Genomic DNA, 17,602 nt, shown 5'->3' on the forward strand with positions numbered 1-17,602 from the left:
AAAAAAATCCAAAATTATCTATCAAATTATTTCTGAGCAAAGGCCTCGCTTAAGAAAGAGGGGTACAGAAAATAAACGCACCACGCTGTTCATTGCGGGATGGTGGGATTTAACGATTTCTATCACGCGCTGCAGATAATCGAAACCGTCCGTCAAATAACCTCCCGAAAAGTCTTTAAGGCTTTAATGTCGGTGCATCGAAGGCTTTGACGTGTAGACTCATTTAAACTGCACTACAAAACAATTGCCAATATTAAAAAATATATTAGTAAGTACTTATTCAATTGTAACATTTTGTACAATGACATTTATTCCTCGCTTTATTGCATTGCCATAAGCTGTCTTACAAAAGGTTTTAATGCTGAAGTATTTTTTGCCAGGGAACCTTTGAACGTGCGAGAAAAACGATACTGCCAATAATACATTCTGTTCGTTATTTCTTTCATGAAAAATTAAAACGGTGAAATCGACAGTTTAACATTTGAAACAAAATATTCAGACAAAAGGTTTGAATTTTGGTATTATAATATGAATGACTTATTTAAATTTCGAATACCGTATGATTCACCAAGGGCCTTCAGTAGTTGTAGGTTTAACTCCCTCTATATATTTTTATTTTGTTCGCATAACGTGGTCTTAGTTATATTTCCGAGATCGTGCAAAATAATGTTTTTTGCCAGCCAAATATTTAGTACCAGCCCAGAATTGGAAAATTGGCGGTGCCCACCCCGTGCTCCGGAGAGCACGTTAACCCGTCGGTCATCCTTATGGTCACACATCATCATTATCAACAATTTAATTTTCTTTTCATCATAATCGTCAACAACCCACAAGCGTCCACTGCTGAACATAGGTATTTCCAAGAGCACGCCACCGCACACGGTCTTCCGCCTTTCTCATCGAGCCGCTTCCAGCCACCTTTTTAAGGTCATCTGTCCAACGGGCTGGAGATCGTCCCACACTGAGCTTACCGATTCGCGGTCTCCACTCCAGAACGCGTCTGCCCCAGCGGCCATCGGTCCTACGACAGACATGTCCCGCCCACAACCACTTCAACGTGAGTTATGTCGGTGACCTTGGTTCTCCTACGGACTTCTTCGTTGCGAATTTTATTCCGAAGAGAGCCTCCCAACATAGCTCGCACCATACCGCGATTTTGAATTTGTGGATCAGGCCGACTGTCAGTGTCCACGTCCTCTCGATCCGACATTACAGGCAGGACACGCTCTTTAAAGACTTTCCTCTGTAGGCATTGGTGTACCGGCGAATTGAAGACTTGACGCAGTTTTCCAAAAGCAATGCACATAGCAATTTTCATTTCAAATACTCCTAAAAGCTAAGCCCGTTACTATCTTAGACTACGTACGTGAAGGGTTAATTAACTTGTAGTGGAACACAACAATAAAATCATGAGCCACTTCCAGACAACTATTGTGACTTCATTGCGCCACGTAAACAAATCAATGTAATTATAACCTTGTCTATATAGACAAGGTTAATTTGCATTGATTAGTAAAATCAGTCTATAGTACAGTTATATACAGCAGTAAATGTTTGCTGCTGAATTTGTGGTCTCCTTTGAACCGGCTTGTTTAATAACTGATTTGTTAATATTGCATAGTCCAAGAGACGCCCGTTATGTTATTTCACGGATCCATATTTTTTGACTTTAACTTTTGAAACCACCATCGTAAATAGTTTGTTAATTAACCTCCGTAGTGGTTACCTTTTGTCGACGGCACGGTTGTGTACGGTAGAATACATAAGAATTTATTATTATACCATAATAATATTAAGACAACTATTACAACCTTGGTTAGTAAATTAATTTAATAATAATAATCCCATAACCCGGCCCGCTAGGTAGTCTCGGAATGAGGAGAGTGTAGGCCGCTGGCTAAGTGGGGATTGGTAGACTTTACATACCACTCCAGAGAAGATTAAGCGGCCTCCCTGCCTATATTTCCTATAATTTATGTATAATCTACATAAATTGCACGAAACAATATTATTGCTGCATATTACTATTGGATATTAGCTTACAGCAACTGTATTTCAATGTTAAATTTGTTTAGTGAATAATTTGAAAATTTAAATTTTGCGATGAATGCATAATTCAATTTATTCAGTAATTTGAAGGTTAAACTTCGCTTGTTTGCTCTAACTTACGCCCGAATAATTAATTGATTGATGCATTTGCTCATTAGTGTTTCGTACGTACCTACGTCATTATTTATGAATTTTCCCTTAGTTTACGTTCCTAATCAAAAGTCGATTTCGACTCCTCGATTGCGAGTAAGTAAATCTTGTAGGTACTTCGGTTCTAGTGGGAAACTTCGGTCGAGGCTCGGTGCGAAGCTTTGAAGCATTTGCATGAATAAATAGCCGAAGTAATGACTGTCTGTATGAAGCAATGCGAGCGAATGAAAGATTGGAAAAAGTTAAGCAAATATTGAATGAGTACACATCTACTGTATTTCAAAAGCAGAGAATTAGATATAGCAAAAAACAAGCGTATACAATTCGGCGGCCCTTTCGAACGCTATAACGAACTCTTCCAAGCAAATAGCTCGGATGATTGCAAAAAACTAAGACAGTTTCGAATATCATTCCTCTCCTATCGCCCCGATTTTTTGCAATAACTCTTCCAATGTTACTTTTTGATCTACCTGCGCCTCATAAAAATGTAACTTCTGAAATATCACTCATCATCATGAACAGCCTATCACACAGTCCACTGTTGGAATAAAGGCCTCTGCCGAAGTGAGAGTTTGCCTTTAACTTATAATAGAACCAAGAAGTGAGCAACGGAAAAATGACATTCAGAATAATCTCAATATTATTTTATCGTCGCTCGAGTCTCGCTATTTCTTTTGGCATTAAAAACGTGACTTGCTTTGCAATGCAATTTGTAGGTAACTCTAAACTTGTACGATTCTATGATATTAATTTCACATAGAATGTGTGCTTTATCATTATTCCGCTTGTTATACATACTGCAACCTGAATGAGCGAATACGATATTTCAATACTTTTTTTATTACTAACCGATAGCCGTGATCGTCGAATAACTCAGTATAATGGTTGTCACCGTGCCTCGGCACGTTAAGCCGTCAGTCCCGGTTATTAACACTAACATGTGACAATCGTCGTTAAAGCCCACCGACCTGCATCGAGCACCGTGGTGGGTCTCTAACTGAGTAGGCGGCGGATGTTAGAATATTCCAAACGTTAAAAAAAATATAAAACTCAGTTAAAGTATATACAAATAAATCAGAATATTTTAGATGTAAGTACAATTGTTATGTTGGCAGTTTCTGGGCTTGGTGGAGTAGACTTAATATTTATTACCAATTATTTCGAATACCATCTAGAATGTTTAGACGAACTTGTTCGTAGCTTCTGCAATTTAGCAGTTTGCTTGTACACGCCACAGTACGGATTAAGCAATTAATGTGATTTCCGAACGTAATTGCATTCTTAAGTTTATTCAAGGGCCGTTTCGTCACGCGATGTAAGGCTTTCTTTAAGGTATTTTTATTTATCTACATATTACCTTATTTGACGACCTCTCTGGCGCAGAGGTAAGCACTGCGGTGTTATAAATGGCAGGTCCAAAGTTTGATCCTCGGCAGGGGCATATTGTAAATTTATAATGTCGGATTGTTCTCTGGTCCGCTCCAGTTACCTTACCAGCAAACTGTGCCACCAAGCCACTACATGTTTCCTATGCCGTGTAGAAAACTTAACTGGGTAAACCCAGTTTAACATAACTGGCATATTGCAGTTATGTTAAACTCATATCCCTGATCAGGCTAACCTAGCCCGCTACCATCTTATTTATTTATTTTACCATAGGATACTTAAAGCTAGCCGAAGCGCATACCAACTGTTATTTTCAGAGACATTACGATAATTATCATTAGAATAAATATGTCTATTTGTATCTAAGATAACATATTATATCATCACTTACCAAGTTATTGCAGAGAGAGATTGCAGTAAAGGGCTAACTTGTAGTGGAAAGTAATGTATATATATATATATATATATATATATATACTGTATAAGGAATCACCCTGTAATAATATTAAATCAAAAGAAGCCTATTAATTTTTCGATACTACTACTACTTCAAAAATTCGAGACGAGAGTGCATAGTACCGAAGCTAGGCTACGCCTACCTAAATAATAACTTTATTATTTAGGTAGGCGTAGCTTCGGTACTATGTACTATGTCACTTGACAGGAGTCACTTGATTTTACAATTCCATGTGATGTTAAAGTCGTGTCTGATTTCTGTCAAAAAAAAATTGCAATGGTTTACTCAAAAACTATTATCATTTCGGTTGTCTCAGAGACAGTAAATAATGTACCTCTAAAGCCTCTGAAATATCATATTCGTTTTCATTTACACTTTACATAAATATATCTCACCTTCATTACCTTTATGTTTGCAGGTCGCAGGCGATGCCCCGGCGATTCCCTTGCGAAGTCGTTTATATTCATAGTGTTCGTTGGGATTATGCAGGCTTTCCGCATTGAGTGCAGCAACGGCGTACTACCTTCAGAGGAACCTATAATCGGCTTAATATCCAGCGCAAGGCCTTTTACAGCTGAATTCGTGCCGCGACAATAATATTCTTAGGCTATTATATCTACCTACTAGTTAAATTTTAGGTCAATAAATATTAAACATATTTGCAATGTATTTTATTGTCAACCGACCATGCAGCACCGTTAACCACCAACTGGTGTGATTACCATCGTGACTGCTGATGGTTATAAGTATAACAAAGAAACTAAGAACATTCAGAAACATCATTCAGCCGTAATTATCGCATGCAGTGCTTTTGTCCAAAAACAGATAAGACGCCTGCCCGACGTGCTCAACGTCTCACTTTACACAAGCGGAATGTTGCTAACTCAGAAACTTTTCTCATATTTCTCATTTGATGGTAAACGTGTAGAACATTAGAGGTAAAAAAACTTACTGTCAACTGCTAAATTAATTAAGTGACTAGACGCCCGAGAACACTATTAAAGTGACGACTTTTTGAAACAAACAACCATGCATTCCCATTCCCGTGAGAGTCCGATACGTGAGCCATGTATTGCATACGTTCGCCTTGTTGAAAAACGTTAGTACATCACGCCAGCAAGACACGTGGCGTCGAGGCCTCAAAGATAATAATTTTAAAGTTAAAACACCAATCTATTTGGTGGGAAACTTCGGCCTAGGCCCTTCCGCCAAAGGTATGCGTATGCCGCTAAGCGATAAAAATCGGAGCTCTGTTGCAATCCTGAAAGTAAGTGGGGAGGCATCCCAAAGTGCATCGAACTTACCTAGTAAATTTCTATTCGCTCTAGATTAAAATGTACCTACATTATAGGAGGCGGGGAAAGCGGAGCCTGGAAGGGCATTCCCGATCTTAGCGGCGTATCAGAAACGAGGAAGCGATATTAGGTATATTCTATCTATAGAACATGAAATACATAACACTCATTATTGTACATTGCGTATTGTGAGTTAATGTAAGCATTGGTTAAACTAATATAGAAATTTTCACATTTCACTGTGCATCCAAGAATTAAACTTTACTCCCCCCTCCGCCCATTCGAGAAATTCGAGAAATCGGCGTATGCAATGGCATACGCCGATTTCTTTTTTGTTATCATAACTTACACGATAATTCTATATAAGAAAGGTCCAGAATCCACAATCTGGTTAGTAACAATTATTACTCAAACATGTAAAATTTAAAACGTCTTTAAGTTGTAATGTTTTACGGTTGGAACACGCACGTAAAATTAGATTGTTACATAAAAAAATTGTTATATTATATCGGTATGTTCTCTGTTCCGGTTCGGTTATCTTACCGGCAAAGTTGTGCCACCAATCACAACATTTAATTTTAACGATGCCACGTAGAAAACTTAACTGAGTTTAACATAACTGGCATATGGGCTAACCTAGCCTGCTACCATCTTATTTATTTATTTTACCTTAGGATACTTAAAGTCTGCCGAGGCGTATACCTACTGTAATTTTCTGAGTAGTTATCATTAGAATAAATATATATTTGTAACTTAGAGATCCTGATCATAATTATAATTAATTCATTATTATCATAATTCATCATTATCATAATTCATCATAATCATAAATCATCATAATCATAATTCATCATTATCATAATTCATCATTATCATAATTCATCATAATCATAAATCATCATAATCATAATTCATCATTATAATAATTCATCATAATCATAATTATCATAATTCATCATTATAATAATTCATCATAATCATAATTATCATAATTCATCATAATCATAATATTATCAATAGCCTATACCGGTGCTCTACTGGACTGAAAAACCTCTCTCAATGGTAGTCCCATAATCACCACGCTGGCAGACAGGTTGGTCTGGAAGCGTCTGGCTGTTCTCAGTTATATATGTTTAATCTTTTAGCACGTTAAAAACTGATATAATAAAACATTATTTGCATTACAGTTATCTTAAACGTTCGGCAAAGTGTTTTTAATAAAATAGATTTTTTTAAATGAGAGAACTGGTTGGATGAAGCGGTGACTGAGGTGTAAAAGAAATAAGTGTAAAACAACAAAGGAATGTGCAATGCGATAAAAACGGGGAACGGGAATGAAAGGTCTAGAAGGTATTTAACAATGAAGGGAAAAATGCTAAATTTATATACCGGTGTGAGAAATTCTTTGAGTTTTTATTTGCCTGCTTTGGACGGTTGTCCACAGAATTTTTAGTAGTATTATTTTATCCTATTCTACTACAAGTTAGCCCACGACTGCAATCTCACCTGCTGCAGTCTAAGATAGTAACGGGCTTACTTTTTAGGGGTATTGTAACTATATGAGTTAACTTAGCATCGTTCGAGTCCATGTTGGACTGAAGTGTATGCAGTCGTATTTATATCTAAATATTCACCAACTCAATGTCAACACATTGGTTGTTAATCAAATATAATTTTAATTGATTCTTGAAAACTTTTTATTATTTTAATAATAATTATTAGCGTATTTGTAAAAAAACTAATGAATTTGATAAAAATCTGCCCTATATCAATTAAAAGTTATCAAAGGTTTAGTTATTTACCTACTTTAATCCTACCTACCTATTTTTATTTTTTTTAAACCCATCGCCCGAATCAGTTTTTTAACAGACCTTCGATCTCCTCTCCTTCGATCGATTTTTACCAGATCGCCTTTGAACAGACCAACACTTAGCAGGGCATGCTAAAAGGTGAATGCAAAAACTGGCAAATCTAGCGAGGCAGACGAGCGTAAACGAATTTCGCCACGTGCAGTATACGGGTTTTGCCAATGTATTTCGGTCGCAAACCAATCAGTGGAAATCCATAACAGATACCTGGTTTCAGAATTAAAGGTCAAAATGTACATTGCAGTTAATTTGCTAATGGCACTAGTGGGTGAAGCTTTGCAAAGAGCTTACTACGGATATAAAACATTTTATGTTACCGTTATAATTAAATACGTATCTCTAGATATTTATTTTTACATTTTTGCAAATGAACTGAATAAATAGGGGTTTTTACTGTGGCCTTTACGGGTTCAATTCTCGGCTCCGTAAATTTAGCAGGTTATGAAGCGACTGGCTTTCCCCGGAAATAATAATCAATGTAATCCAAAATTTGAATAGAGCGATCCTTGGGGAATAATAGAATTTTAGATTCGATTCATTTTTGATTGCTGTCTTTGGATTTCAACGTCTATTCTTTGCTTTTTTTGATGACATGTGGGGTGGTGGATCTAATCCTTAGCAACCAGCCTGTGATGTTTCTTTTTAATTTTCTTATCAACCAGACCTGAATTTTAACCATTTGCATGCGCCATATGATAAATGATATTCCTCCTTAGTTAATATTATGAAAATGTATACTATAATTAGAAATTATTAAACACTAGCTGACCCGCGCAACTTTGTCTGCACCAAATTGTTTTAATATCTTAAAATACCTAGAAACTTTTTTGCATTGCAGCGCTACCTACCAGGAACATCTGGTAGGTAGGTTTTATTTCCAAACTATGTTATTCGCGGACGTACGTGTTATTCTATACCCGTCGAAACTTCTTTGCGATAGGTTCAATTTCAATATTTAAAAAATTAATTTGCAGGTATATAATCAAACTTTATATTTATACTAGCTGTTGCCCGCGACTTCGTCTGCGTTTGGTTTTGTTTTTTGATGTGGCATTCAATTTAGTTGGGATTATTTTATTTCTTTCGCATTTATAATATTAGTATTTAGTAGGAAGATACGCATGCATTCGATCGTTGACCCTTATGCCTTGCGACTTGCTGTTATCTGTGAAGAGTTATGTCCTTTATCTCCAAGAATAGTTATCAGATCTTCATTAAAATTGGACAGTAAATGTTTGATAGTATACACTTTTAAGTAAAAAAAAGAATTATAAAAATCGGTCGAAATTGATAAAAAAATTGTTCCCATGTCCTGGAGGAAGCTTATTGTTTATCGGGATAAAAATTATCCTATATGTGGACCCGGTATATCAGCTACCACTATACCAAATTTTATTTAAATCCGTTCAGTAGTTTTCACGTGATGCCCGGACTGACAGACAGACAAAAATCAAATAAAAATCTGTTTTGGACTGTGTCGATTATAAAGCATCCCCCGGCAAAAAATTTCAAAATATATTAAATGTACAGATATCTTCCAGTTACAGTTTTATTATAAGTATAGATAAGAAAAAAGAGGTTCGAATTACTAAAGAAACAAATAAATATAGCAACTTCACCTCTATCGATTCTTCTAGATTTACTAATCAGGTGAGAGGGGCTTAGATAGAAAAGGTGGGGGGTAAGAAAGGTATAAAAAGCGACACATTTGTGACTTAACAAATCCCCCCCCCTTCTTCTCATGGCGAGCTTTCGCGCTCCCCACTCCCCCGGTGACGCCGTAGCAACCGGGTGGTTATCGGCAAATGTCCTTCCGAAAAAGCAAAAAAAGGCTTTAAAATTTCACTGTAAAACCAACATCCCCTGTGGATGCTCCTGTTTCGGAGCGAAACGTGCGTAGAGGGTACATTGCTGAAGATCTGTTTGGTGTAGAGTATAAGGATTGAAGAAATTATATATTACACCATACTGATTCTCCTGCATTTCGAGGAGTATAAGAAATGAAACTTAATTTGCATAATATATCATGGAGCTCCGCAATGTAATGTAAAAAGTAAGATTCATACATATGAATCAGTAAATAAATACTAAAATATAGCAATCGGTTAATATCTCACAGAAATAAGTCGTTTTGTAGTTTATATTCCCTTTGATATCGAGCCATGTTAACAAACATAAATAAGCATGTCTGCTAGTAAACTTATCCTTTTGGAAAGATTATATCGAGTATCTATAATATACACGCACACGCACACACACACAAACACACACACACACACACACACACACGCCCACACACATACACACACACACACACTAAATCTAACGGAACATTTGTATAATTGCTGTACTATAACTCGGAGGTGGGCGGTGGTACATGCAGCACAGTTTTTACTATTGCAGTGCCACCCTTGCTAGTATTTTAAGTGCCATTGTAACTGTTCCAAATAAAGATTTATTATTATTATTATTATTATTATTTAACTTTGATCTAGGTACATTACAAATGACTAAATAAAAATTCCCACATCGGTAGCCCACTTGCATTTCCTTTACATATGTTATTGGTTAAAAATGTACTCCATATAAAATTTAAACAGATGTAACATTTTATACACGGAATATTCTTTGCTAAATCGGACCGCTGCTTTGTTTACTTACACCTGCACGCCTATAATAATGTTGAGTGGAAGAGATAAAAAAAATCCTGTGCAATTTATTCACACACGGCAGAAGTGTAACGATGTGCAGTATCAGAACTACCTATTAGGATAAATGTAAAGTTTATTATTTAGTTTCCATGGTAACTGGAAGGTAAAAAAATGTATAATGTTTTCTATCTCACTCTGTCATATACATTTATGTGTTTGTTTCTTTATCTACATATTAAGTCCCTGCTAACTTCCAAAATGTGAAATGTATTCTATCTCATTCCCTCCCATACATGTGTCGTCTATAAATCAGTCTATTTCTTGATTGTGAAGCCTTTTATAACATAGATTATAAAATCACAACGGTTCTAATTACCCTTGAATAAATATTATAACACAAAGAAATACAAAATAACTCCGTAGTGCACTGCATGCGTGGAACCTAAGGGTTCTTTGGACCACCATTTAGGAATCTCTGATGTAGAACATAGTAGCAATAATTTTATTTGAAGCGTGGATTACTTTTCCCGCCAGTATTCACGATTTTTTTCAACTTTAGTTTTTGGCATATTTTTAAAATTTATTATTTATCAAGGAGATAAGTGATAAAAATAAAAATTCATCAATAATCAACACACTTATACTAAAACTTTCTAATACGCAGGCGCTAACACATGCATTAAACTCATGGAGTCCGAGAACGTCTAATATCGGATGACGTCAGAAATCGGGGCCTCGTCTTCGCCGGCGAAGACGCTGTGTATGTTGCGTGTGTGTGTGTTGTTGGGACACGTTGTCGGTAGTTATTTTGTCGTCAGGGTCGTCAAGGACATGCTTCGGACGTCGCCGCTTAAGCTCGACGTCGGGGACGGGGGTGTAAGTGGACGCCTCGACCACTAGGGGGTTGGGGTGTCGGACTGCATTTTCAAAGTAGGTCTTTGATAATGATTTCATGTACTGAGCTATGGTGGGAAGATCGAGGTCTCGGTGGAGATCTACGTTGCGCATGAACCACGGACTGTCCGTGGTCATACGCATAAACTTGTTCTGCAGGACTTGAAAGCTCCTGTAGGAGCTGTGAGGGCGATGGGCGAATACGACGCTGGCGTATGTCATAATGGGACGTATGCACGTTTTATACAAGGTTACCTTGTGACGGAGGGATAATTTGCTTTTGCGGCAAATCATCGGATAGAGACGACCCATCACATACGCAGTCTTGTTGCGGGCCTTGCGAATGTGTGCGGTGAAGCTCATTCTATGATCGAACGTTACTCCCAGGTATTTGGCCTTGTCTTGCCAGGGTATGGGACGCCCGTAGAGGGTGACCTCTGCGGGGTTTACCGTGAAGCGGCCTCTCGGTTTGCCCGTGAAGAGCACCGCTGCGCTCTTCTCGGGGTTAACCTCGATCCTCCAGAGGCGGAACCACTTGCCCAGCAGGTGGAGCGCCTTTTGGAGTCGACTTGCAATGTTGCTCTTTTTGGGATCGGTCGCAAAGAGAGCGGTATCGTCGGCGAATTGGGCCAGTTTGACCGTCGCCGGTAGGTCGCGGGGAATGTCGCTCGTGAAGAGCGCGTATAGAAGTGGGGAGAGCGCGGAGCCCTGAGGGACTCCCGCTCGTATAGGTCTAGGGGAAGAGACCGTACCGTCGAGACGATAGCGAAATGTGCGATCGGTGAGAAACGCTCGCAGCAAACGAACGAGACTAGCTGGCACGCCCAGATGGTGCAGCTTGTACAACAAGCCGGCGTGCCAGACCGCAATTTGCCAAGAATACATTAAAAATTACCACTAGTAGGTTGATAATTTGTCCTGGGAGTAACTTTAGGGGCTGGGAGGCAGGAAGCTGGGTTACCTGGGAGTAACGTCGCCTATGAACAGACCAACACTTAGCAGGGCATGCAATGAGCACGTCCATGCATGCAACATGACTCCTTGTGTCCATCTAGCTTTGGCGTAGGTGTTAAGTCTCATTTGCATGTTATTACACCAGCACCCACGCCCTTCAGACTTTTAAATAATGCTGCTTGGCGGCAGAAAAACGCATACTTTTCCGGACGAAGTGTCACTCAAAGCTCAACTACTACTAGATTTCTACGCGACGCTTACCTCTAACAACTTTAAGCGATAAGGCCGCCTTTTGTATTCTACTTCTTTCTATATATTTCTGTTTTTATTATATTTTGTATATGTTAATGTTGTGGTATACAAATAAAGAGTTTAATAATAATAACTTTATCCTTACTTATGTTGAGTCGAGCCGAGTTATTGTTCCGATCGTCGTTTCAGTCAATGGTCTTCTGGCGAAAAGCTTCGACCAACACCTTAAGAAGCTTTCGTTGTTGGATCAAGGTTCGGATACAGAAGGCACTAGTCCTTGAAACGGCGCGTATTGTGAGGAGGTTCCTCACTCTGGAGCCCTGACCTCCGGTTGCTTGGGCATACAAAAGCCCTGCAAGTGGAGGGTGGATGTTTTTCTTTATAAATTTTTAATAGTGTTTTTTGTTTTATGTTAGGTTTAGATTTGACGGATATACCGAGTAACATTGCCAAAAACGAATTGTTTTTAAAATAAAAACCACAAGTACCATCGATAAAACCCCCACCGAATGTGAGAAAATGAGACCAATGTTGCCAATGAAGAATAAAATTCAATTACCTTTTGGAAATCGTTTGGCTGATATTAATGTATGAATCAGAAAATAAATACTAAAATATAGCAATTTGCTATATAAAAATTACTGATGCAGTAATAAAAATACGTAATATTGTAATATTTCTAAATCTAGCGCCACAAATATTCCAAATACGTGTTATTATATCCCGCCCTCTGCGCAAACCGGTCCCCCGATCCCCGCGCACCCCCGCCCTCCGAGACCGCTTCGCGGTCGAGGTCGGCCAGTGCACTTCCAGTGTTCAGCGTAACTTGACGCATGTCGGGGTGCGCGACAACGTCAATCGGATATTTACGTAACTTCAACGTTTACGTTCTTTCATTATTATCGAATGGATATCTTAGAATAAGTTGATCAGTCTGTAACCATGGTGTGTAGTTTTTAAGTGGTATTGTTATTTAAGGAATTTTTAATAATATTAATAATTTACATTAATTTTCCTTCAACCATCATATTGTTCGAAATATAGAATATCGTTTAGGTGCTAATATGGAATAGTGTTGCAAATTAGTAAACCAGTTTAAGGTGGTTTGGTTTAGTGATTAATATTTCTTCCTTTTACAGATATATTTGAGATAAACATGCCAGTACGCAACAAAAATCATGGGACAAAATCATGAATTATGCTATGACGCGGTAAAAAATGCGTTTCAAGAAACCTGCACAGGTCGGTTGTGTCATACCGATAAACATTTTAGAAAGGCATAGTTTTGGATGTTTTATTATAATTGCATTTAACTCTTGTTTCTATTCTTATGGGTTTGAAAAAAAAAAATATTTGGGTAAATAAAATTACTGTAAACACTAACAGAAGACATAAAAACGATAACAAGAAATAAAAATAAAAAAGACTACCCTCTTTTTTATTTATATTTCTTGTTATCGTTTATACAAATAATTTATTTCAAGTAGGCCTAATATAAGCACTTTTGAAACGTCAAGTCTGTCTGTTTGTAGTGATTCTACCACCGGTTCGGAAGGCAGATTCTACCGAGAAGAAGCCGGCAAGAAACTCAGCAGTTGCTCTTTTCCAACATCATTGCCGTCTTTTGCCGTCTTACTTTTAGTGGAAAAGACTATTATAGATAAGATATTAGCATCGAAGTGGTATAACAGAATTATGATTGCAACCAGATATATACATAGATATATACAAACATTTAGTATTGAGAGGCAAATTTATTTATTAGCCCATGAAATGTCGCAATGCAAGAAACCAAATGGATACGTTGCACTGGTGCAGTTTGAAAAAAAAAATCAAACAAACAAATACCTACATTTTTAATACAAGTTTAGAGACGTACTAAAACATGGCATTATAAAATAAATACATTTTAACAGTTAATTTTTTTCTTTTTTGGTAAGAATTAATTCTTTATTAATAAAACCTTTATTACCAACGATAAAAAATATTTTGCTTGGGAAATAATAATTACAAACTAAAATTAATATTTGCAATAAATATAAGCCGTCTAACTGTTCACTTATGGGTATGGTACCCAAAATGCTGGCGCTATTGCTTATAATTATAATATAATTACTAATATCATCATTACTTGTAATTAAAAAAAAAAATAGTTTATTTCGGTAAGAAACAAGTAGTATCAATATATCGCTGAAGCATTCTTTTAAGAGTAGTTTTACTACCCCTGTGTCAGAAGACTCCGCTCTTCCATTACAATTAAAATAAACTTAACAAAATACATTAAAATGAAGGTAATTATAATATTAGTGTACCAATGCTTGGTTTTATTACGTGTGCAAACCCGAGAGGCTTTCACAAATACGTGCATATTTCATGATGCATAAGGGTTGACTCTAATGATATAAATGCTTTATTGTGCGTCTTTTAGCACCTTTCATTTTAATATACTGATAATCTGTAACACTTAGTTTCATGATCTAAGTGTTACAGATTGTGGTTTTCAATCGCAAAGTCATTTTTTTTGGCAATTGGTTTAAGAAATCTGTCAAAGGGCAATAAAGATTTTTGCTTACCTACAGTCCGCCATTTTTATTTTATATCAAAATCGCATTCACGCATTCGCATTTTCAAGTGGACCAAGTTCGATACCCGGAATTTACTGATATTTATAAAACTACCTGTCACACATCACCTGTTTCAATCGCCAATTACTTTTTGAAAAAGAAAAAAAAAACGTTTTTTTTTAATAAATCTGTCAATTTTATTACTTAGTTTATGTAAGAAAGCGATGACAGCCTTCGGCTTCCCTTTGAGGGGGCAATTTTCGATCTCAGGATTTACGGAGCTATGCGCGTTTTTGTATCAAAGCAATTCATAAATCACTTGTTATACGATGAAGGAAAATATTGCATGCCTGAAATTTCTCCATTATTTATTCAAAGGCATGTGAAGTCTGCCAATCCGCAGTTGGGCAACGTGGTGGAGAACTAACTGATATCGTGGACCGATGAATGATGATCCATTGCGGGTGTATGGTCTTTAACGATAATTATTATTAGTTACATCTGAGGCACGGAACGGACGTCACCCTTTTCCTAACTCCGACTCGTTACGGAGAACAGAAAAACCCGATACTTGAATCGAACCTAGACCTCGAGCTTTAGTTGAACTTGCTAGCCTCTAGACCAACGAGACGGTATCTCATTAAGAGCTTGCATGTCGAGGAAAGTTTATGCAGTGACCTTTAAACAGACACCTTTGACTTTGTACTTTATTAACCTTGAACTTAAAACTGCTCGTCGTCGGCTATATTAAATATGCTACGGTACCTTTTTATCAGACTACGGCGAGGCAAAGTAAGGGCTTTTTATTTAACAGAATCTTATTTTACAAACGATTATTTTTAACTGAGTGCGCGACGCAATTAAGGAGTAATGTGTTTAACAACGTTTGTTCTTTTGTGGCACTCTAGATCAAACGCATGGACCAATTTCAAGAATTCTTACGCCAATCTACTTTCCTTTATCTTGGGGGTGTCATTAAAAATATTGGTGTAAATTCAATTAGGCGATCACCAGTAATGGTAGTCGCCAGTCGTAGTTGCCAGTGGTTGACCACTGCACATCATAAACGTAAATCGAAGCTTTATCTGAAGTGACAACCATCCTAACAAGTAATGAATTCGGAGGCGTAGTGACTTTAAACAGTTGCGATCCGTTATAGATTTGAGTCCTTTAATATTAATTTTATACGCATATTTGTGTCGTGATTTTAATTTAAAGTTCAATTTTACCGCAGTCAGTTTGTAACGTTAAATGAACCTCATTTTTATGGAAAATGCCACACTAAAACGAATAAAGTAACTTTTTACCCCGAACTAATAAATAAGTCACGCTCAGTTATTTCAAGAGTGCTGACTTTATTTCTGCGCAGAACAATCAGGTTGATATTTTGTGCGGAAAAATGTTTCGGCTCTTTTGTTCAGACGAGGAAACTTAACGCGACGAAAGTAAAATCTATAACAACTATAAATTAAAGATTGAAAGCCCAAAATAAAAATAAATAAATTGAAATTTGTCATAGTGTATAACTACTACTACTACTAGTCAAGCCCTACAGAAGGAGTTGTTTAAAAATATATAACCAGCCATTTTGTAGCGGCTGTGTAGTTGACCTATTTTCATCAAACTTAGCTACAGAATACTCCCGACTCATTCACCTTTCAAACCAAAAAATACAAAATCAAAACCGGTTCGCCCATTCGTAAAACACGATCCGACGGACAGTCACTTGAAACTTATAGCACCCCTTCGTTTTTGAGCCGGGGATTACAAAAAAATAAAAGAAAGAGAAGCTTTTTACGCAACCCTAGTTACAATCGGAACTCCGGGTATTATTCAATTGAACTTGACATTCGCGGGGGAAGCATTGTTGTTCACGGAAAAGGATTCCGATAGAGTCTGACCTTTGTTTTATATAAAGGCAGCTTAGCGTGGAAATGTGGACGCACCGGTCAAAGTGTAAATGTTTTCCAGGTTAACTTTGCTTTCATTTTTGAAAGTCACAGTTCCGCCACATGAATATGAGTTCACCAATCCGCACTGGGCCAGCGTGGTGGACTACGGCCTACACCCTTCTCTTTTTGGAAGACCCGTGCAGAGGACTGGTAATCGATTGATATGATGATGATGCTGATGAACAAGTTTATCCCTCAGTAATTTTGGGATCAAAAAATATGCTGAATAATTTTTGATATTAAGGTCAAGTATCACGTGTTAGTTTTAATAACTGGAGTACGGGAGAACTCTCATATTTCCTAGCCATAATTCGGGCTTCTAGTTAGAAATTCTTTGAATGAAAAGCTCAGTGCTTAGAGCAATTATTTATTGATCTGTTTCACAGCCAAGCATGCTAACAACTGAACTAACGAGCTGCGCGTATGGAATCTTTTGAGCTGCACAGAGGATACAAACTCTAAATATTGTCAAAGATATGCAATTAATTTGTTTATCAAAGATACATCTTCATTATAAATCATTCCCTAATTCCAAGTAGATTTATAATAATTTAATGACATTTTCAATATGAATTTAAAAAATTAGGTCATTGTCAGTCTTCTGAACGACGTGGACTTTTGACATAGGAAACGATCAAAGAAACTAATTTACTTCGACAAATTAAGGAACTTATTTATATTTATATTTTTATATACTTGTCAGGCGTTCAAAATACCGAATAATAAAGTTTTTATTTGACTAGATAATAATATGTGAGTAACTCAAAAGTATGCTTATATAAACGGTATCAGTTCCAAAATATGTAAAGGTAAACAACGCTGGTGAAAAATGAATAATTATTTAAATACCATAACTGCAGTTCCAGTTCATTATAAGTTCCGGCAATCGCGGAAAACTTTGTAACCCATTCGAAATTAAAACATTAACTGTTAGAATTACAAAATTGAAAAAACATCGCGAGAAAATTTTGAAATTGAACCTTTTGCGAGGGCTCACCGATATAATGTTATGAATGTTATGAATTTACAGAATGTTATGAATTGGAGTGCCGACTTTAATAAAATATGTACGTATTTCACATTCCGTTTTATTAAATTGCTCGCGAAAACCTTGCGTAGCTCTGAAATGA

General features: G+C 36.9%; 1 protein-coding gene across 2 annotated transcripts in view; it reads left to right on the forward strand.

Annotated features, from left to right (window-relative positions):
* LOC120636606 (probable cytochrome P450 305a1) overlaps nt 1-4,703 on the forward strand; it is a 39,880-nt gene extending 35,177 nt beyond the window's left edge. For both annotated transcript variants that reach the window (XM_039908152.1, XM_039908151.1), the window contains exon 8: nt 4,461-4,703. In XM_039908152.1, coding sequence (XP_039764086.1) covers nt 4,461-4,639 — 179 coding nt within the window. In that variant the 3' untranslated portion in view covers nt 4,640-4,703. The remainder of the gene's footprint in view (nt 1-4,460) is intronic.
* Nucleotides 4,704-17,602: the final 12,899 nt, after the last annotated feature.

This window comes from Pararge aegeria, chromosome Z, assembly GCF_905163445.1.
Source record: "Pararge aegeria chromosome Z, ilParAegt1.1, whole genome shotgun sequence".
Classification (NCBI taxonomy): Eukaryota; Metazoa; Arthropoda; class Insecta; order Lepidoptera; family Nymphalidae; genus Pararge; species Pararge aegeria.